General features: G+C 39.8%; 1 protein-coding gene across 5 annotated transcripts in view; it reads left to right on the forward strand.

Annotated features, from left to right (window-relative positions):
- The window catches only part of CUX1 (cut like homeobox 1), a 351,898-nt gene that overhangs the window by 278,706 nt on the left and 49,729 nt on the right, over positions 1–23,463 (forward strand). For 4 of the 5 annotated variants that reach the window (XM_032214828.1, XM_032214829.1, XM_032214830.1 and 1 more), the window contains 2 exons: positions 7,751–8,053; positions 19,697–19,885. The exons of the other annotated variant lie outside the window; for it this stretch is intronic. In XM_032214828.1, coding sequence (XP_032070719.1) covers positions 7,751–8,053; positions 19,697–19,885 — 492 coding nt within the window. The remainder of the gene's footprint in view (positions 1–7,750; positions 8,054–19,696; positions 19,886–23,463) is intronic. 5 annotated transcript variants of the gene reach the window in all.

The raw sequence follows: 23,463 nt of genomic DNA on the forward strand, positions 1-23,463 counted from the left end.
CAGAGCAGCTGATTTGTTTTTTTTACGTAATTAATCATAGCAGAACACAGATAAGCAAGACGCCTGTAAAATATGTATTCAGAATTGTTGGGACAATGGTGGCATCTCTTGGCGCCATTCATAGATGGCAAATTATAGAAAATAGGCAGGAAAGAGGTTCATTTGAATTGGGGGTGGAGAGAACATGGCAAGAATGCAGTGGCAGCAAATCAATTCTTACCACACTTTGGCTTTTTAAGAATATTCGACCTGTATTATATCTCCAGAAGGGGACCAGGGATTTTGCCAACCTCACTATAGAGTAGATAGATTTTGCAAGGAAACAAAATATCTCTTGGAATTTTCCAAATATAATAATATGAAAGGTTGCCTTCTTGTTTGAATACTCCTTTTAGGAACACTGCTACTAAAGAGGCACAAAAGTTCATCCAAACATCATCTTAAACATTGCGGCACCATTTGGGTGGGAATTGGCTTTGGGCTCAATCTTAGTTCTGATCTGTCAGCTACATATTTGCAGTGAAGTACTCGCCAAGTTCTTTCTAGATAAGGATTCTGGGAAGAACCCAACATCTGTTGAACTTCAGAGGAGCCCACCACTGTGGTTGGTCAAACACCACATTTTCCAGTCAAACCTTTAAGGCGGCTGCACTCTAGTAACCATCCCATTTTAGATTTTTGCTTTGTTGGTAGAAAATGGATTATATCAAAACAGAGCTTCTCAAACATAGCAATAGCACTTAGACTTATATACCACTTTACAGTGCTTTACAGCCCTCTCTAAGCTGTTTACAGAGTCAGCATATTTACCCCTAACAATCTGGGTCCTCACTTTGCCGACCTCGGAAGGGTGCAAGGCTGAGTCAACCTTGAGCTGGTCAGGATCGAACTCCTGGCAGTGGAATGCAGAGTTAGCCTGCATTACTGCACTGTAAACACTGCTCCCCCACAGCTCAAGACTACATCTTCTGCGAACCCCTGGCCATATCAAACACCATTAAGAAACATTGCCACTCAGGTTTGAGATTCAATGTACCAGTTATTAGTATAATTATTACTGTGTGAAATGAGCATGGAATGTGTTAACGTTTTTGCGGGCCTGAGCTTTGGCATCTCATTGACTGGGATTTACAAGCCCAGTCATTTCCTTTCTTTGATGTTATTTCAGCACTGCTTAGAGGTATTTTTTTATCCCTGTAGACTTTGCACGCCTAGGTTTGAACTCTGCCATCTTGTCTTTTTCTCTGTTTGCCCCGAGACTTTTCTCAGCTTCCAATCGTCCCCCTCCTTCTTCACCACTCACAATCCCTCTCTTCCCCCAGAGGATAAAGTCCATAAGTCTTTACCCAAAGAGATAATGAATATAAAGAATATTTATATTCTTTGGGTAGGGAGGTGCTTTTATGTAGAAATTCTATCCCAATCCAGGGACTTAATGAAATATAGCCAAGTAATGTAAAAACAAATAAATAAATCGGCAATAGGCAGATTGTTGGATTGCCTGTGGATATTACAAACCCAAGCTGAAAAGTGGTGATTATGCTGGATGCTTTCTTTGTGATCTGCCTTAGCTGTCTCTCCTCCAGGTCCCAATCATCCTCCTTGTATCTCCATAGCATCACTGGCAGTATTGTTTGCTCCTTGGGTTTTATAGCATAATGGCAAGAGTAGGGAAGATTCATAGCAGGTGTGTTTGCATGTATGTGTATAAAATAACCACGAATAGAGGATGGAACTATGAGGGACATCTGAACCAGAACCAGGCCATTTTATTTACCAGGCAGCCATCGTTTTGACCTTGCAGTGGGTTAAAGGACAAGGTTCTGAGGGAAAAATCTGTTTATCATGTATGGAATTCGTGCCGTCCCTGACAGTGTACAGTGAACAAGATGGATGATCTGCCAAGTTGGTCCTTCGCATGGGTGCATCAAGGCAAATTTACAGTACCACTGGTTCACTGCTTCCAATACGGAAATAACATTTGTTGGGCTTTGGATGCAGCTGCACAGCGAACTGAAGCTAAGCAGACAAAAGAAATTAGATCTGTAGCTTTATTATTGCCTTGCAATATGGACTTTGGTGGCTTTGAGGGGTGGGGAAAGAGGGTGTCTCTTTTGCATCTTCCATAAACTACTTAAAGGGGGGAGGGGTTAAGAAGAATAACCTTTATGGGAATGTTTGGACACCTTTTCTAAATATAATATTCTATTTTCAAACAGTAGGGCAAATGTTTTAGTAGCTTTAATTTATGACCATATTTCTCAGCCCTCTTCACCTACCACAGTCTTAATCCCACTATTTGCAAAGAACCTTGCCTTCTTAGAAACAAAAAAATTAAGTGGAGCCTTGGTATACATGCTAGAAAAAAATGGTTAAAGAGGAGTAACCATGTGTGTGTGTGTGTGTCTGTCCCCCGCCCCCATGCTCAACTGCCCTTCCTCATAATACTAGCAATTGCAAAACATGATGATGATTAGCAAGAGGTCCACCGGAGATGCATGAGGATTCTTCATTCAACATACAGTCTAAATAGTCGATGGTCAACCATTTGTCTGAAATAGTACAGGGAGTTTGGCTAGAAGACCTCCAAGGTACCTTCCAACTCTATTATTCTGTTGAATCCTCCTTCTCTTGAATGTCTCCAAATGTGCCTTACGGGTGTGTTATCTAAGACAAAAAAATGCAAGCAAGATGTGCTGCTTATAGTTGGGGATTGGAATACCGAAATTGGGAATAACAATAGCACTTAGACTTATATACCGCTTCATAGTGCTTTTACAGCCCTCTCTAAGCGGTTTACAGAGTCAGCCTATTTCCCCCAACAATCTGGGTCCTCATTTTACCCACCTCAGGAGAAGGGTGAGTCAACCTTGAGCCTGGTGAGATTCGAACTGCCAAACTGCAGGCAGCCGACAGCAGAAGTAGCCTGCAGTACAACACTCTAACCACTGCTCCACTGAGGCTCAAAGTAATAGAATAGTAAAGAGGAAAACACAGATTAACTGTATGGCCTAGGAAACAGAAATGAAGCAGAAAAATACTTAACAGTTTCTGACAAACAGGTGTTTTCTTCGTTACTAACACATTATTCAAACACCCTGACAAAACCTGCATCTTTGTGAACATCAGATGGAACTAGTAGGAACACATAGAAAATCATATTTGCCTCTCTTATTAGTGCAAGGAGGTGGAAGAGCTCACAGATGTGGCCAGTGACCAATTTTGAAACATATCATGAAGTATTTATATGCAAGTTCTAAGATAACTTAAACTAGAAGATCTCTGCTCAAAATGTGTTCCATTTTGAAGGAGAATATCAGGTATAGCTTTGAAAACCTTGTTGATGGGTAACTAGAGGAACTGTAGAACAAAATGAAAGCATGATGTTAAGAATAAATGTGAAGGGAGACTGCCAAAAAAAAAAAGAAAACTAACTGGATGCCAGAAGAAATGGCAGTGATTATCAAGAAGAGAAGTGTAAGTGAAAGATTTTAGGAAGGAACTGAACAAGTGTTTCAGGCTGCTTTTAGAAAAGACAAGTAACAATACAATGATATCCGTAAAGATATTAAGAGTGGAAATAGATTTAGGGGGAGATAAAAGGATAGTGCAGAAGATCTTAGATTTTAACTTCAAATTGATATGCTAAAGGAGATCTGTGGATAGATAGTAACTGATTCAGAGAAGATAAAATGAAGGTGGAAGAAGAGTACTGAAATTCTCTGTAAAAGGGATGCCATTATCCACAAGCCCTTGTAATCCAAGAATTCTGATACTGGAAGATGTACAATTATAGTTGTAAGTCAAGAATCGATGTATTTCCTTCAGGATCCTCAGCATGGATCTTTTGGGCTCAGTAGCAGTTTTATAAATATTCTTCATCAAATATCATTAGATGGAAGGATTCCTGAAGGTTGAAAATTCAATTAGGTTGCTGGGCTTCATGCAGGTCAGCTGCCCTGGTAATAGAGTGAAGAATAACATACCTTTCTTTTGTTTTTGCCAATATAAGTGTTGCATCCGTAAAATATTGAACACATCATATTTGTTATGTATATTTCATTCTCTAAGTTCAGCTCCTGCATGACTTTCCTAATGAAGGGATGTGGTACATGAATTTGGTGGGGAGTAATACAGTGAGAGGAAAGGAGCAAGTTTCCTCCTCTTGATTTAGTTTGCTGTTATATGTCTTATATTGGTTGATATTTTTTCCCCGTTGCAAGTACTGTTGTGTAATGTAAATTTGGCAATAGCAGCAATATAGAGTATAAATTATCAGTGTTGGCAGAGGACAGCTTTTTGGCAAAACAAAATGTCTTCAAGTTTCTCAAAGCAAGAGCAGATCTGGCCTGGTTGGTCTCCCAGTTTTGAGGCTGGCCTGATCACCTGCAATTACCTGGAAAGTGTAATGTTTTTTCAGAGAGAGCATTGTGCTGTGGGTGGAGTAGTAGGCATCCATCCTGTGAAAAGAATTGTAAGGATGCCAGGACCAAAATAATGTATGTTCCCAGGATAAATATTAAATTGGGCTCAGTTTAAATTAAACGTAGATACAATTCTATTAAAGGGATTAAATGCAATTGCCTTCTGCCTATTTAATAATAACGTACAGACCCAATCAGTGCACAGAACAGCCAAGTTATTATGCATGCCATGCACCCAGAACAAAACATTGTATTTGATCCAAACCATACATTTAGTCTAAACATGACCCAGAATGTGTACGTTCCAGATGGGAAACAATAAAGAAGAGGCAGCGCTGATAGTTTGGTGTTTGACGTAGAAAAGCAAATGTGGGGCAGTTTTGTTATGCCGTGTTTGAATTGGAAAGGAAAGGAAAAGAAGGGATTGAGCAAAAATTTATCTAGGCTGAAACCTAGAACAATCCAGCACATTCAGTTTGATTAACTATGATCTGCCCAGGACCAATCCAATTAAAATTCCTGTGGAACAATGTTTTTTTTTCTATGCACAAAGCACGTTTTAAGAATATTTCTGACTTTTAATCGTTTTCCCCTTCACTCATGTTAAAAATTAGTTTGGGGAGGGTTTTTAGCAAAAGTGTAAGCTGAATTCTCTAGGTGCCCAATATTACTTGAAGTGCGTGGCTACAATTGAGAGAACAAAAGTTGTTCTGTTTCCTTGGCATGCACATTCAAGCTGATTTGAGAAGAAGGATATCAAAGCAGAGGGGAGTTGCTTAAATACTAGTCCTAGCAGATTTGGGCTGGAAGACCAGTTCAGTTGAACCGATAGTAGTTTGGCGACCTGAGTTGCTGGAACCAGCAGTGACCCAGGCCAGCCACGCCCCCAAAACTGGTTCTCCCAGCTTGTTTTTTGCTTCTGCGCATGCGCAGAGCAATTTTTATTGCATTTATGGTTACAGGTGCATGCGTGCAGTGTGTGTCTGGCGCATGCATGAGCGAAGCGAGCGTCCGTGCACAAAATTGCACGTGCACTGAACCGGCAGTATTGCTGGTAGCAACCCACTCCTGGTTCACAAATCTCAGAATCGGTCAGATGCTTTTGATACATTCGGACGGTACCAAATTGGAGGAAAGTTCTGTTGATTGTCTGCTGTATTAAAAATTATTGTTGCACCTACAATTCCAAGAATGGGGAGGGGGAAGCCATCTGTCTCATGTAGCCACTATTTTTAGACAGTTTTAAAAATAATACAAGGTTCAGACATATTCCTCGTTGGAAAAGTAACATATGGGCAAGCTTTCTAAGGGCCAGCTCATGCAACACATTTTAAAGGCACAAGTTTTACAAGTTCATCCTGTGATTGAAGTTCCATGGAGCTCAATAACTAGAGTGTAATTCACAAGTCAGTTGCCACATGTGGAGGCTCCAGAATATATGCATGTGTGCACACATGGTTCTATTTTGGAGTTTCACATCTACAAGTCTCAAAAATAGAACATGAAAATTATCGTTTCGATTTTTAATTCCAGCAGTGAGCGCAAAGCTAGCTTGTCGCTGTTTAGTTGCCAATACTTTGCTTGGCGTGTGCATCAATTTCCCAAAGTTTACATCTGGAGTTTCTGCTCCATTCACATTTATTTTCCCCCAAAGTAAATATTATTCCACATGTTGGGTAAAGAATGGAAAGAAAACCCTAGCAAAATGACTCTTTATGTCTTTTGGCACCATTAGGAGAAGTACTTTTTTAAGCAAACACTTGACTGAGGATGAGTAGAGGGCTAGCCATTTATTGCGGTACATTATATTTTGTTACCTACTCACATCCCATCCTAGGCTGCTGAGAATAGATAAGGTGGAGCGCCACCTCTGCTATTGGAGCTCCTTCGTTCCAGTAAGAGGGATAACAAACCAGAGCAAATGTGAAGGAAATCCCTAGTCCTTCTCCACACTCCACTCTTATCAGCTTTACTTACAATCTGCAACACCAAGGAATCAAAATCCACTCAGAAATTACATCCTCAGCCCTATTAGCACAATAGGAAAAGGAGGGGATGGGCATGCTGTTCTTTCTTTTTTTTTTTTTTTTCAGTAAAGATGCAGCCAGTATTAGACTAGAAATGTTTGGACACCTTTCCTGTCAATCTTTAGATGTTAGACAGGGATCCTTAACCAAAGCCTTCAGAAATTTGTGGCCAGAGACCATGATGTCTGGAACTGATGAGAATTATAATCCATGACATTTGACATGTTCTACACAGTAGAAGAAAAGAGACACAGTGGCTAAGATTCTGAGCAGTTCAGTGGTTCAAATCCCTAGCGCTGCATAACGGAATGAGCTCCCGTTACTTGTCCCAACTTCTGCCAACCTAGCAGTTTGAAAGCATGTAAAAATGCAAGTAGAAAAATAGGGACCACCTTTGATGGGAAGGTAACAGCGTTCCGTGCACCGTTGGCATTTAGTCATGCCAGCCACATGACCACGGATAGGTCTTCGGACAGCGCTGGCTCTTCGGCTTTGAAACGGAGATGAGCACGGCCCCCTAGAGTCGGGAATGACTAGCATATATGTGTGAGGGGAACCTTTACTTTTTTGCAGTAGAAGATTGTTTCAGGAAAAGGCATCTATTTGTTACTTCTTGAGATAGCCAGCTCTTATTTGTATTGAAATGCAAAATTGAAAAGTGGCAATAACAATACAGTGTTATAGATGCATTATTTCTTCTTCTAGATTGATTGATTGATTGATTGATTGATTATATGTTATAAAATTGTTTTTTGAGTCCTAGCAGCCGTACAGATATTCACCATTATGATCTATTCCTAACCTTATCTATCAAGTCTCTCAATGGAGACTCACTTCTATTTAAGATAGCACTTTGTGATTTGTAAAAAGACGTAGAATGCCGTACTATTTTTTTTTTACACATTCAGTGGGCTTGCTGAAAAATGGTATTTTCCAGAAACTAACAATCTTAGGGCACCTTAATCAATTAAATATTATTTTATTTTTATTTATTCCATATCATTAATTGGTACAGTAACTGCTCCAAAACACTAGCCAAATTTTTCTTTTGGAATTTAAAAAATAAGTTTTTACTGCGGTTGAGATGACTTATATCTCAATAACTAAATCTGTGAATATAGGCTTTTTTAGTCATCACCTTAAATGCATTTCTGACAAGAGGGGAAGAGGTTAAGAGTATATTTTGACTATCAGCAATTTTGGGATTTGACGTACCTAAAAAACAAGGAGTTTTGGGAGCAAGACCTAGATGCGGGGCTATTTTGTTAAAAGTAAGTTTCTCCTTTGCTGATTTTTCAGAAAGCACCCCAAAGACCTCTGCCAGTTGCAGTCCTGCTCCGGACTCCCCAATGAGTTCCAGCGACTCTGTGAAAAGCTTGACGGAACTGGTCCAGCAGCCCTGCCCGGCCATTGAAACCAGTAAGGAAGGCAAGCTGCAGGAGTCGAGTGAGGCCTCAACTTCGGATTCACACTGCACAACCCCATTGCCTCTCTCCGGCCATTCATCCCTCAGCATTCAGGAACTGGTCGCCATGTCCCCGGAACTTGATACCTATGGCATCACCAAGCGGGTTAAAGAGGTGCTCACGGACAACAACCTTGGTAAAAACAAAAAGTGTTTGTGTATATATGTGTGTGCGTGTGTGTATTTTTGATCGTTGTTACAGTAAAGAGTTTTTAAATGTTCGTTTTTTTAAATGTTGCGTTGCTAATAGGAACAGGTCGGATATCTAATTATAAACAAGTCAACATTGCTAATTATTTGGTGACTCAGAGAAGGCTTTGCACGTGGATAATTAGTAGAGCTTGTGCAAAATTTGTGCAGGGACCCAGCTCTTTGTACAATGCACCCTATCTTAGCATTCCTCATATGACGATCGCCTTTCTTGCAGTAGATACTAATTCCAAGTGTTCATCATTTTAGGAACTTTAATGTAGCTGCTTTTTCAAGGGATGACATGACTTGGCTAAAGATAAGTTTACTGCCAGTTTATTTAGTGCCCAGGTAAAAAAATGGACAGAAAGAGAGAGTTTGGGGGCATAGCAAGCTTGCAGAGGTGCTATTTTTTTTTAAAAAAAAATTGTTTTGTGTCTTCATCAGTTTTTGGCTCCTAGCAACTGCCTCAACTAGTCCCTGCAGTTTTCTTGCTAAGATTTTTCAGAAGTTGGTTAGCCATTGCCTTAAAAGCCAATTGTGTTTGACTGGCCCAGGTCACCCAGCTAGCTTTGTGCCTAAGGCAAGACTAGGACACACAGTGTCTTAACCACAACAGCAAACAGGCTCTGGAGGCAGAGACAATCAGAAAACCGAAGCCCATCTATCATTTTATCACATTTCCCTCTAGTCAATGAACTCACAAATTAGAGTTTTCTCACTCCCCACCCATTAACCTCTTCATGCATTGTCTAAGGAGATTCTCAGTCATCCAGGTCATGGTTGTCCCAAAGGTGCTTTTTCAAAAGGCAACTGGACTTTCTTAGTTTTTCCTTAAAGATATTTCACTTCTTATTCAAGAAGATTCTTCAGAAGCGAAACAGTTCAGTTGCCTTTGCATAAACCTGAGGGAACTGCCTTCCAAAGATCACACACACTCTCTTTTCTCTCTTTTAATTGTGATGGATCGGAAACACCAAAAATGAGTCAATCATCCTATGGATTGTACCTGCTTTACTATCACCTGCTTTGGAATTTTGTTTTTTAAAAAGACAGAAAAATAGATGTAGACATCACATGCAACAAACATTTAGCAACTGAGCTCAAGTTTTAGTTGATAAAATAAAATGAGTTGTTTTTAGACATGAAAAAAGGATGTTTGAGAATATTTCATTGGCCATGGAAGTTGAGAGAGAGAGACAGAGACAGAGAGAGTGTGTGTGTGTGTTTCTTCAACTTACAACCACAACTGGGAATTTCTGCTGCTAAGCAAGACTGTTAAGTCAAGCAAACCCAATTTCAGGATCTCCTTTGCCACAATTGTTAAGCAAATCACTGCAGTTGTTCAGTGAATCATGTGGCTGTTAAGCAAATCCAACTCCCCCAATTGACTACTTGTTGGAAATCAGCTGGAAAGGTAGCAAGTGGCAATCACATGAGCCCAGGGTTGGGCTTCAAAAATTTTAGCAAGGGGTTCTCTGCCTGGTTGCTAGGTAGGCATGGCCTAGTTGGCCTCCTGCATCACGGCGGGGATGGGTGGGTTTGCCCTCCCCGGGCTCTGGAGGCTTTTCCCTCTGAAGACCGGAAATGGGCCCATTTCCAGCCTCCCCAAACTTCCGGTAGGCCTGTTTTTCACCCTCCCTGAGCCTCACCGTGTGCCCTGCACTTACCTGCATCCAAAATGGGCTGTGTGGGGACTCCTGGGGGGATGGGGAGGTAGGGCCAGCCAGGAATAGGATTTGGGGGTTCTCCGAACTGCACAGAATCTTAGCTAAAGGTTCTCCCGAACCCCTGCAAACCCCCAGCAGCCCACCCCTGCATGAGCTTGAGATGTTGCAAAACATTGTAAATTCATGCCAGTGGCCAGTAGCCAAATTTTGATCACAGGATTGTGAGGATGCTACAACAGTCATAAGTGTGAGGATTGTTGTAAGTCATTTTTAGTAGTACTGTTGTAACTTCATATGGCCACTGAATAAATGCTTGCATGTCAAAGACTACCTGTGGATGGATGGTCAGATGGACGGACGGATAGTAATAATGAGTAATAATTTGTGCAATTCTAGTAATATAAAATTATAAAATGTTCAAGAGTAAAATCAGTAGCCCTCGACCTATGACCACAATTGAGCCCAAAATTTTCATTGCTAAGTAAGACACTTGTTGAGTTATGCCTCATTTTATTATCTTTCTTGCCACAATTGTTAAGGGAATCATTGCAATTGTTAAGTTCGTAACAGTTAGTAATTGCATTAAAAATTAGATAACAGAATGATGATGTAGCTTCTCAGAGCTTCATCGCTATTTCTTCCAGTGCAGTATTGACTGGCACAGTATGTGTATGGCAGGCCTTCATATCCTAGCAAATTCTTACAGTAAGAATTGTATGTTGTTGAGTTATCCATATTTTATTAGAATAGGCTTATATTAAGTTACTGTGCAGAATGAGCAAATAGCATTCAAAATTCATTAGACTTCCCTAGTCCTGAGGATAATTTACTTATTAATGGATTGCTTGAGAATTAATTTCTAACTGGCCCTAATCTAGAAAAAGGCCATATTATCCCAAAAATTGAATATTCGGTGTTAGGGAAATACCTAATATTCCTTGACACAATCATTATTTATCATGATTAATTCATAGTAGTTAAACCTACCTCAGTGTTGGGGGGTCATTATGATGAAAAGAAAAACAGTAACAGTTAGATACCTGTAACATTTTCCCATTGTTTATTAAGAAGAATAAAACATGAATAAAACATCTTGAAGGCAAATAAACCTGAATGTGGGGATTTCCCAATTATCATTATCTCCCCCATGATTCTTACAGTTCCTGAGATCAAAGAGTTAGAAAAAACCTGGTATCAATTGTTTCAAAGTAAATTTATATTTATTAAATTCATTACATTTTTTCTTTCCACAAATTGTGATTTAAGTGTTTCTGAATATATCAGGCTCTGTTTAACCAACCCATATTACTTATAGAAATTCTGTTAACGTAAGTGTGGTTGGTGAGAGAGTGCCACATACAGGTGTAAATTGGATCCAATGAATTCATTATCATCCACAATCGTTCCAGATTGGATGCAGAAATTGGCCTTTTTTTAGTTATCTTTTTTTCTGTTAAGTTATTTTTGAAGCTTGCCTTCTCCTCCGCAAATGAAATGCTTTTATAGTTTACCTCTATAAAGATTTGACTTTCTGACTTCCATATTACATTCTTTAATATAATTGTGGACATGTATAAATAGGCATGCACCAGGAAAGCTGCTAGTATGGTACAACTGCTACTGCTTGCTTTTAGTGCATGGTTGAGCTTCCCATGATGTTGGAGGCAAAATGGTGTGTTGATGATGTGACCTAGTGTGGTAATGAAATGTTTAGAAACTAAATTGAAAGAAGTTTGGAGAGCAAACCACTGCCAAAATTGTGTGATCCCTTAGTTTAAAACTGTTCTTATAAACAAAAAAGTTTTCCTTGCATTGTCACTTCACGAATAATCACAGTTTATTGTATATTATTCTGTGATCAGAAAAGCCAAAAGTCACAGCAGAGTAAACTATACAAATACAGATAGTCCTTGAGTTATAACTACAATTGAGCCCAAAATGTATGTTGCTAAGCAAAACATTGGTTTCAGTAAGTTTGCCCCATTTTACAACTTTTCTTGCCATAGTTGCTAAGTGATTCATTGCATTTGTTGGATTAGAAACATGGTTAAATGAATTTGACTTCCTTGTTGACCTTACTTATCAGAAGGTCGCAAAAGCTGATCTCATGACCCCAGGACTCTGCAACCGTCATAAATATGAACCATTTGCCAAGCAGCTGAATTTTGATCATGTGACCACAGGGATACTGCAGCAAACTTAAGTGTGAACAGTCATAAGTCACTTTTTTCAATGCCATTGTAACTGACAGTTCACTAAATGAATTGTAAGTCGAAGACTACCTGTACATCCAGTTGATTGAAACTGCACAATTAAAGGATGCAGTCAATAAAATATTTGGTGGTATGTTAGCAATTTAAGACAGTGCCATCTACAGTAGAAGAGATATAATACTCCAAATTGCAAAATATAAGAAATGAAATTTGCAAAAGGGAACTCTTAAATGGCCAACATCCGCCCAACATTATTTGGCCAACAGATAATACCTGAGAGTTGTAGAACAGGTCATTTCTGCCCTGCCCCATTCACTGACCAGAATCTTTCTAATTGTAGTCATTCTTTTTTTAAAAAAAATATTTACTTTCTGTCCATGTAGGCTAGAAATGTTTAAATAATATTTTGTAAAAACATTACAATATAAAATTATTTCTTGTAATGAAAATTAATATTTGGCTTCTCCAAAATCTCCACAGAAGCCACATTTCTCTGTGTGTTTCAGAGCGTACAGAAAAGCAAGATCCCTGATTCTTTTTTCCATCTGTATGTACTTCAAGAAGACCATGAATAGGTGCTTTGATTGACACTTGTTCTTAATGTCACTTTACATAAACTTTTAATGCCCCTGCCATGATTTTTGTTTTTATGTGGCTGACATTACATTACATTCATTAGGTATAAATATATATCAGTATTTCCTTTGTGTCCTTTGCAACATCTCCAGATTTTCTAGAGGTAGAATTTACCTGTTTCGTGGCTTCTGGTTGTCTCCATCTTAGCCAATGTCACTAGCATTTTGAATTTTAGCATGAACATAATTGCAAACTTGTCACATGCTAAGTGACACTATGAATAGCAAAATCCCCTTCCCCTCATTCCTCTAGCCTTTTGTGACATTTACATCCTGTTTTCCCAGCAACTATCAGATCCCCCTCCCCAATAATAATTGTTCCATTGTGATGTGCATAGTACAAATTTGGCCCATGCGAAAATTCCTGCAAAATATAAAATTTTAAATAATCTCAGAGGTCCCAGATCAAAGTCGGCCGATCATAGAAAAGGCTGCTGCAATCTTGCTGAATCCCTACCAGTCCTTTTGCCATTCATGGAGCTGGTGGACCAATGAGCCTGCTCAATATGAGATGGCTTCTTATATTCATGCCTGTGTACATGAAGGAGGATTAATGACTCTACTCCATTTCTTCTCCTCATCCTTTTTTGTTGCATCCTGAAATAAGTGTAGTAGTTCATAAATTTCTATGCCGTTCTATTCACCTTTACTATATTTTATAAGTAACTCAAGGTGGTAAACATACCTAATACTCCTTCCTCCTCCTATTTTCCCCATAATAACAACCCTGTGAGTTGAGTTGGGCTGAGAGAGTGACTGGCCTAAGTCATCCAGTTGGCTTCCATGCGTAAGGCAGAACTAGAATTCAGAGTCTCAAAGTTTCTAGCCTGGTGCCTTAACCACCAGGCGTCCCATTTCTCTGTTTAGGATCATTCTAAACATCATTTTAAGTCCACAGTGTTCACTGGCAAACATATATTGTTAAAAATAGGGTAGATATAAAGATGTAGTGAAGATGATTAATAAATCCAGGCAAGCCAAATTCAGTCCTACATATAAAAGGCTGTGAGGTTGGTTTCAAAAGAATACATGTCGTTATTAAAACTACAAAAAAATATAGTAATAGTCAAACTTGTACAGTATAATTGTTTTATAAAATCTAGTGCACAGGTTAGCTAATACCAGCAACACATTTCAATTTCCTCTCAAAATTGTAAGGTACATTTCATGTTTTTAATAAGTATTCTATATAGCAAAGTGATTAAGTAATTCCAGTATTAACAACTCAATATCTTTTAGTAACAATGGAGACTTGAAAGGATATGAGTTCCCCTCTTGCTTTTTGCCACTTTCTGGCCAGAAATTCCCCTTCTGTAATATAAGACCTCAGAAATTTTCCATCAGCTTGAATTGAAGGGAGAAAAGATTCTTGTTGAGGATCAGCTGGAGGGAGAACTACTTCCAGAAGGAGTCCTGAAGTAATAGATCTTTGGAGGAGGAGGATTTCCTATATGGAAATCAGGAGAAATATCACTCTCATGAGGAGAAAATTACACAGTGATTGCCAAATATTTAAACTGACTGGCTCACCGGCATCTTCAGGACCTGTGTTGCTGGCCTCCATGTTACTGTGTTTACCCCAAAATAAGACAGGGTCTTATTTTCTTTTGACCCCCGAAATAAGCGCTTGGCCTTATTTTTGGGGAGGCATTATTTTTGAGGTCCAGGAGGCGGCGAGCGTTGTCACCTCATGGCTGTGTTGCAATATTTTCAGGGAAGGCTTATTTTAGCGCATGCGCTCAAAAGCCCGATTGGGCTTATTATCTGGGGAGGTCTTATTTTCAGGGAAACAGGGTAGAATAAAGTATTCTCACAAGACAAAAAAGAGAAGGCATAGTTTTAGATAACTGCAGCCACCGATGTGATTTTCAGATCTACAAATGTTGCTAATAACAATCCCTTTGAATTGTGTATGTTGTGTAGATGACTGAACACAAGCAGTTATCCATGGTGAAATATTCACATCCGGATCCTGTTTTTGCATGAAATTTGGGGTGGTGGGAGGAGGCATTGTCAAATTCTCGATTTCATGTATAATAGATATGTGGCAATAGTAATCATTGAGATGTAATTCGTCTGCTTGAATGTAAAGCCTTTTGCCACAGCGCTTCTTTTTCCTTCACTGAGACAATTTTCCTCCTCTGTGCTTCAGTTACAGCTAGAGAAAACTTCACTGAATCCCCCTCTGTATTCATTCCACTGCCCAGATGTAGAAGAAAAAAATACCGTAAGCTCCATAGGACAAACAGAAAGTTTCCTCTCACACCCTCCATCCTCATCCATCTTCTTCGTACGGGGACCTTTTCATCCAAGAATAGTCCAATATGTTGAAGGTTTCCTAGAAAGCTCAGAAACCTCTTGAAAATGAAGAGGAATGTTTGATGTAATCCCAATCCCCCACTTTTCTGTTCAATATATCATATCGTAAGTTTAACTGCGGCATAAAAGAGTTCAGTCTCAAGAACAAGACTGAATACATCAAAATGCTGCACAATTTTTTTTAAAAAAAAATACTGCTATAAAAGCAGCATTAGCCAGAATAAGCAGTTTATCTGAAGTCAAAAAGGTTTAGCAAAATGAAAAGTTCTGTGTCAGGTGGGGGGGGAAATGTCTGAAGAGACGTCAATCCCCTTGGAGACTGTTTGAAAGCTGCCGATGAAACTCCTTTGCTCCATATCCAAGATGGGAAAACCCATGAAAGGACCTCCCAAGTTAAAGGTTCTTCAACCATCATAGCTTCACCCCACAATAAATAGTGCTTAATTCTATCAATCTCTTGATATGATCCTTTTTATTAATTAATAGATTTTGGAATGTTTTAAAGTCTTCCCCCTCCACAGAAACAAAGACTATCAATACGATTATCATCTAGATAGTAAAACTTTTAAACAAGGAACTGAGAGCCTCTGATAAACAGTAGGAAGCAAAAGCATATTGAATGTTTTATTCAATATAAATTAATGATTAAATAATAAGTAAATTGATAAATACATAAATATAAATCCAATATGAAATATTGAAACCAACCAATGCAATGGCAGGTATGCATCTTTTAAAATCAGGAGCCATTGTCATACAAAGGAGACTGTAGGACAGTGATTCTCAACCTTCCCAATGCAGCGACCCTTTAATACATTTCCTTATGTCAGTGTTTTTCAACCACTCTGCTGCGGCACACTAGTGTGCCGTGACATAGTGTAAGGTGTGCCGTGGGAAAATTACTTTATATATAGTCAATATAGGCACAAAGTTAAAATTTTTTAACATTTTCTAATGGTGGTGTGCCTCGTGATTTTTTTCATGAAAAAAGTGTGCCTTTGCACAAAAAAGGTTGAAAAACACTGCCTTATGTGGTGACCCCCACCCATAAAATTGATGTCTCGGTTCCTAAGACGGTCGAAAATACATGTTTTCCGATGGTCTTAGGCGACCCCTGTAAAAGGATCTTTCGACCCCCAAAGGGATCTCGACCCACAAGTTGAGAACCACTTCTATAGGAGGTCTGGAGATAAGAAGACACTGCTGGCAGTTTTCAATAAGATGGCTTGAAAAAGACTGCAGATGGAAGAGGGGAGTGCAAATGAATACTGGTTGCAGAGATCCAGTAGCAATAAAGGTTTTTGATTACTGTATTACTCATCTAGAATGTGATAGCCACTTCACCAGATTGGGCATCAGTCATGCACATATTACTTTGTTTGCTAATGAAGTGACCAACCCATCACTCTTTGAGCCAGGTTCAGGAGTTGGCTTTTGGCATGTAAATATTTTATGTCAGTGGCTAGACACCAGGATTACACAGTGATGCCTTATTAGCCAAGCAGGGCCTTCTTCATTGGTAGCACCTACAATTGGAACCTTCCTGAAATTATTGTGACATTATTATATCCTTTATAGTTTTGGGGGAGACTTATTGTTCCACCTGGGACAGGCCATCTGTGTTATAAATGGTGCATGGAAGGGTCTTTTGCTTCTATTTTCTTCTCCACTAGGACATTTTCCATTAGTTCTATTTTGTACCGTTTTCGTTTCTTGTTTCATTATTGCATTATATAATTTGGAAAATGATTTGCGATTGGTTTTCATAGGAGATAGTTTTAAATCTGACAGATAATAAATAAGTGGAGCCAATGGCCCACAGGTGGTAGATTCCTCTTTCCTGAACGTGTTCAAGCAGAGGCTGGACAGCTGTGCCACCCATCTCACCATCAGGCCATCTTATTGGAGACAGTTTGATTTAAATCCCTGCAGATAGCAGAAGGTTGGACTTGATGGCTTAAATCTTTCCAGAGTTTGTTTTATGTCTATGACTCATTTTGGAAGCGGTTTCCCATTGTCTCCTTCATTAGGGTTGAGAGAGAGTGAATGGCCTTAAGTGAGTCAGTCTTCTGGCTAAAGAAGTGGTTAAAGCCTAAGACCTTTAACCTCTTCTTTCAATTCTATGCTGCTCTTGTTCTGATGGAGCTTTGGTGAGTAGGTTGCATTGCCTTCCCATTTTGGCACCTTCCAGGTGGATTAGACTTCCAGAATGCTAACCCAATTATAGTCTCAACATACCTGGAGGATGATGAGTTGGGCAAGATGGCTGTGTGGTATCCCGTAAATGTTTCCAGCAAGGCAATGCTTGCTAAAATGAAATCAATCCAAGGAAATTATTTCCTATTTCAAAAAAAAAGGTTGCTGCATAAATGACATTTATGGGATGGAAGAACAACAGGGAAGACAGACATATTTTTGCACCTGTCCTTTCAGCCACTGCTGCAGAGATAAACCAGAGCATCCGAGGAATTGGGACCCTTCAAATTTGTATAATTGACATCAAATTGGAAGGAGAAGTACGATAGTCTTTTTTAAGTTTCCACAGATTTAGGTGTCCATATGAACTGAGCATAGGCTTGGAGCAGACTCATTCACTAAGAAAGTTTCTGTGAAGGCAAAAATAGATAAAATGAAAACTTTCCATCCTGATAGTTAAGGTTCATTTGATCTTGGAATTTAAAAAACAAAACCGCACAGTTTGCCCTCCAGAAGGCTTTGGCGTGCCAGCGGCTGAGCAGGGAGCAAGGGTGTGCCAGGTTGATTGTTTGAATGGTTTCGATTAGCTTAATGGAATGGCTCTCTTCTGAAGCCTGACCACAGTACGGTTTGAGCATCTGGTGCCCTGAATGGCAGGCGCTGACTTAAGGAAATACAGGTTGGAAATTGTTTCAGTCTGCTGCTAGTCTTTGTTTCCATTATCTCCCTTGTAAGGTCCTCAACCTTGAACAGCAGGAAGTTGTTCCCAGCTAGGAGAATCAGTCTTGTCCTCCTGCCCATGAAAACAGCAACCCTGGGGGAAGGACAAAGTTATCCAGATAATTAGACCTTCAACGAAATTAAGTGGGGGGAGAGGGCATTCTTGTACATTCACTCATGGGCCTACACTTGGGTGTAATTCATTTGGTTTGAAGTTGCAGTCTTGAAGTCTTGCGGCTGTCATAACCATAATCGATGGGTTGGGATTTGCGTGAGGAGATGCCCTGCTTTGGTCACAACGCATGTGCCTCATCAGCTCTGGTGACTGGCAGGCAATATGAATATGTTTTTATCTCCTTACAAGATTGATATCCCACCTTTCATTCAGTGACGGCAGCAAACACAGCACTCTTTGGGAGAGGCTGGGCAGAAAGAGAGAGAAGCTGGCCCCATGTCATTACAGGAGCTTCCAGGAGTAAAATCTGGGACTCCGTGGTTCCAGTCGAGGTCTTAACTATTATAAGACAGTCATAAATTCTTGTAGAATAGGCCTTTCTACCCTCAGAAGGCATTATGCATTTCTTCCCTCAGCTTCATTTTCCATAAATCATTTCAGGAACTGCAGAATCAAAAGGATTTTTTTTTTAATTTCCATTGTGGATTTATATCCCACTTCACTGCTGGAGTCTTTAAAGCACGTCGTTAATTCTGATTTTAATCATATCTAATTTGGATTACAGTATAATGCTATCCTATCCCACTTTTCTTTTTACTATTATTTGCATGTCTGCTTTCATGAGATCACTTTAAAAGCCTTTACTCTTTAATGAAAAGCATTAATCATCGTTTGACTTTTATTAAATAAGAAAGGTTTTAGGGAAAAATGTATGAAAGTATATGTTTGTCTAAAGCTACTAGATCAATGTTGGATTTGGTTTTGTTTGCTTTTTAGTTTGTTGTTTGTTTGTTTATCGGGTTTAGAAATTGCCCATCTTCCTTAGAGAGGAGCTTTTTTTATGCTTTCAAGTGACTGCCTGGACATTTCCCTGCAGTTCCTTGGAAAGATTTCAGATGTAGCTTGCCACTGCCTGCTTCCTTGGGCTGAAAGAGAGTGACTGGCACAAAGTCAACCAGCTGGTTTTATACCTAACAACCCACAGTCTCCAAGTCTCTAGCCTGGCACCTTAACCACAATACCAGACTGGCGCTCACATTCTGTACAGAATTTCAAATACCAGAAGGCTGATAGTGAAAGTAGAAAAGTTTGAGCTGGCCAACTGCTTTGGTGAATACCTGTTGGAGTTATAACCCTGTGACAGTCTTGGTTGTTGACCATTCAGATACCCTTTGCTAAAGTGTCCCTTCTTTGTTACATGTTTAAGAACTGACTCGGAATCCAACATGATATAAGAGCTTCTGAATCAAAACGTTCCTTGTATCATGACCCAAGGAGCAAGCTATTTTTTTTTCACAGCTACTACACAAAACATAAGCATTTTATTGTAACCCCACTCTGTGAATGAATTGGTATGCCAAATTCCAGGCCTTTGAAATGAAACGCACTTAAAGACTGGCTCTGATCAGTCTTCCTCTTCAGTACAGATATCAGGTAGCTCTCAAGTGGCGAAAAGAATTAGCCACCTCCCTATAAACTGCTTGCTAGATGTTAGGGATTGTATCCTTGTTCAGAAAAGCCCAAACAATCGAGCATCTTTTGATTTTCAAGTATATTTATTGTTTTTCCTTCATTTGCATCCAGATCTATAAAAGTATCGTTTCTCTTGGTATTTTTCTCTCTTTTTAGCATCAATAACGTAACGTTTGCATTTCTTTTGCAGGTCAGCGTTTGTTTGGGGAAACGATCCTGGGGCTGACCCAAGGCTCAGTCTCAGACCTACTTGCCCGCCCAAAGCCCTGGCACAAACTGAGCTTGAAGGGCCGGGAGCCATTTGTGCGCATGCAGCTGTGGCTCAATGACCCAAACAATGTAGAGAAGCTGATGGACATGAAGCGCATGGAGAAGAAAGGTAACTTCTGTCACTTCTGCGGTCGAAGGGGGAGGGGAATTGATGTCCAGCCCAGGATGACTCTCTCGTTTAATTGAAAAATGTTTTCAATATGTTTCAAATATCACTGGCCAAGAGCATAACCTTCTGAGTCATGCAGTTCCCACAGCTTGTGGGCCACCCAGAGTTGGTGTTTTCAATTGGGTTGCCTTAGATATCCAAATAAATAAATAAATAAATAAAACATCGGAAAGGTTCGTGTGTGGGAAGAAGTGTTTAATATGATCCAGGAAAGTTAAAATTAGTCAAAAGCATGAGATTAAACTAGCCCTGCAGCCAGGGATACAGTAGAAACATCTAAGCTTGAGTTTGTTGTCCCATTTTATCCAATAATTATCCAAAAAGAAAAGCAGTTTGAGAAAAAGAATGGCTGAAAAAGTTCTGCGTCACAAAACACAGGAACTCCAGAGTAAATGGTGGGTTATATATCCAATAAATATATAAATAATGTTTATTTATTCAGTATATGCTTAATGCAGTCAGCTAGACTTTTTACAACAAATATATACAATTGCAGAATATAAAAACATCTTAGGTAAACTGCCTTAAATAAGTCATAGTTATGCACCGCTTCAAGCTCCTGAGCAAAAGATGGGATATAATTCTGATAATTAAATGAAAAAAATAAGTAACCCTTTGTAGACGTCATCTCAATCACCATAAGCCTTCGGAATGAATTTAGCAGCTTCCACAAACTAGTTAGATAGGATCTATTAGGATGCTATTAGAATAAAACCCAGAGTTGGCCACTAAAAAGCCAAGCTTGCAAGCCTTACCTCACTTTTGAAATTGTTTGGAGAAGTACAAGCATTTTTACCAAGGATCCATGAAGTGGGTACTTCAATTCCAGTTGGAGAAGATGGTTCTGTAGATAACTCAGATGTATATAGAGGTTTTACAGATTAAACCTGCCATTTGAATTGCACCTAGAAGGCAGTAGGAAATGACTGCAGGTCATGGATCATGGATATAAAGTACTTATGGCAACAAGTAAGCCACCTATTCTTTATTAGCTGGCTCAGAATTGTCTTAACTGTAGTCCGACATAGAACACATACAGTAGTCCAAGCAGATACAGGTAGTCCTCAACTTACAATCATAGTTGGGATCGGAACATCTATCACTAAGCCATATGGTCATTAAGTGAGTTATACCTGATTTTGTAATATTTTTGCTGTGGTTGTTAAGCAAATCACATAGTCATTAAGTGAATCCAGCTTCCTCCGTTAATTTTGGTGGTGACATGATAACCAGTATTCCAATATTTGAGGGCTGCCACAAAGAAGAGGGGGTCAAGTTATTTTCCAATGCACCAGAGGTCAGGAAAGGAAACAATGGATGGAAACTAATCAAGGAGAGAAACAACCTGGAATTAAGGAGCAATTTCCTAACAGTGAGAACAATTAACCTTTGGAACAGCTTGCCTTCAGAGGTTGTGGGTGCTTCATCACTGGGAGGGGGGGGGGTTAAGAAGAGACTGAATAGCTACTTGTCTGAAATGATACAGGGCAGGGTGTCACGTGCTGGCCCCGCCCAGTTTAGCAAAAGGAGGGGGAAGTCCCAATACGTCACCTGACACCACCATGACGATGCGAGTTTGTTACCCCTGATATAGGGTCTCCTAGGACCCTTCCAGCTGTAGTCTGAATTTAAATTTGTAGCCCAAATTGTCCTCTGCCCAATATTGCTTCTGATTCAGAAGAGAGAAAACAGCTATCAAGACTAATGGCCACCAATAACCTAATCACTTTGAATTAGTTCGATCCCCTCTTAATTAAAGCTTTCTGGCCACCATATCTGAACTGTCCTCTTTTATTGTCTTCATTTTGTAATATTTTATTTCCACAGAAGACCATAATAGAGCAGTAGAAAAACTCATTATTATCGCTTTTCACAACTATCCTGTCTCCAGCATCAGGAGGATCAGTGGTGGGTTCCGGATCCCGTTCTAACTGGTATGGTTGGAATGGGCCTGGCGGCGTCCACATGGACGTGCGCAGCACGCACGTGCATCATACTGTCCAGCGATGCCTCTGTGACGCTCCAACTGCTCAGCAGAGCATCGCACAGGTGCTGTACACGCTGTGCGTGGAAGCCCCAAAGACTTTAAAGACAGGTAAGGAGTGAGGGCGGGCAGGTGGGCCCTCCGGAGCACCGTACCGGAACGGTACCCGGTACTCCGGGCAGGCTCCAGTATGCCCCTACCAGGGCGTACCACCTGCAGCCCACCACTGAGGAGGATACTAGATTAGGTCAGGCTGTAATAGATGGTCATCAGGTTTTCAAAAATTATTTCACCACATACACAGATTGTAGGACAAGGACTCTGTGTAAGGCTGACCGTGTGCTCTCTAGGAGATGCTTCAATCATTATGAGACAGGCCAGGTCACATTTGGTAAACATTAATCGCTAGGATACAAAACCTGTGGACTTCCACATATTTCTGAGATAGAAACCTGCCCCAGCTGACACTGCTGGAAATTAATAACAGCTACAGGAGTATTAAGTTTCCTATCATTGTTGTAAGTCATCAAAACAGTCATCTCCCAACAGAAAAGCAGAATCACAAATTCCACAGGTTCCAAGCGCCCTCTTGTGATCTTAAATGCTGATAGCTCTTCAAACAACTTGTTCCATCAAAACATTTAACAAGCAGAACAACCAGGGTAGTATGGAATAATCCGATCCACTAAAGATCAATTAATCAAATTAGTCTATTACAATCATAGACCTGTAGGGCAGAGGTCTTCAAACTTGGCAACTTTAAGACTTGTGGACTTCAAGTCCCAGAATTCTCCAGCCAGCTATGCTTAGGTTGTATTAGTTTAGTTAAATATGCCATGAAAGAAGCAGAGTATCTTTTAGATTCACTGGCAAGAAAGTTTGGATCTTAGGCAAAGTCCAACTAATAGTCTGTGTCTGATACAAATTGTTTAATAAGTGCTTTGATCGGTTCTTCCCCATGCTGAGTAGAAGACCTGAAGGGAAATCCAAGGATAAGATTTTAGTTGCCACTGCTGCTTACATGTGGATTGAAAATAGTGGTTTAATGGGACAAGACCAAGAGGCGAAGAAAAAGAGCCTAATGAGTAGGCTCATTCACACTCTAGCCACCAATGCAGCTTTAATTAAGTACATATGTGATATAGTATAGCAATAGCACTTAGACTTATATACCGCTTCACAGTGCTTTACAGCCCTCTCTAAGTGGTTTACAGAGTCAGCATATGGCCCCCAACAATCTGGGTCCTCCTTTTACCCACCTCGGAAGGATGGAAGGCTGAGTCAACTGTGCAGAGTTTGAAGTCATCCTTAATAAAGCTAACAAATGTTAAATTATTTGTATCCTTAGTTTACTCGATTTAACCTTCTAATTAATTTAGGAAATATAAAATTACTTGAGGCATAGTTATGCGGGACATGACTGCTATTGTAAAAGGGCTTTTCGGTCTTTAACCATAAATATAAATGAAATGCAGACCCACAGACGCTCTCTAGAGAAAGGAGGTAGCTAGCTTGAGGTTAGCAGAAATGGCAG

This window comes from Thamnophis elegans, chromosome 4, assembly GCF_009769535.1.
Source record: "Thamnophis elegans isolate rThaEle1 chromosome 4, rThaEle1.pri, whole genome shotgun sequence".
NCBI classification, from domain to species: domain Eukaryota; kingdom Metazoa; phylum Chordata; class Lepidosauria; order Squamata; family Colubridae; genus Thamnophis; species Thamnophis elegans.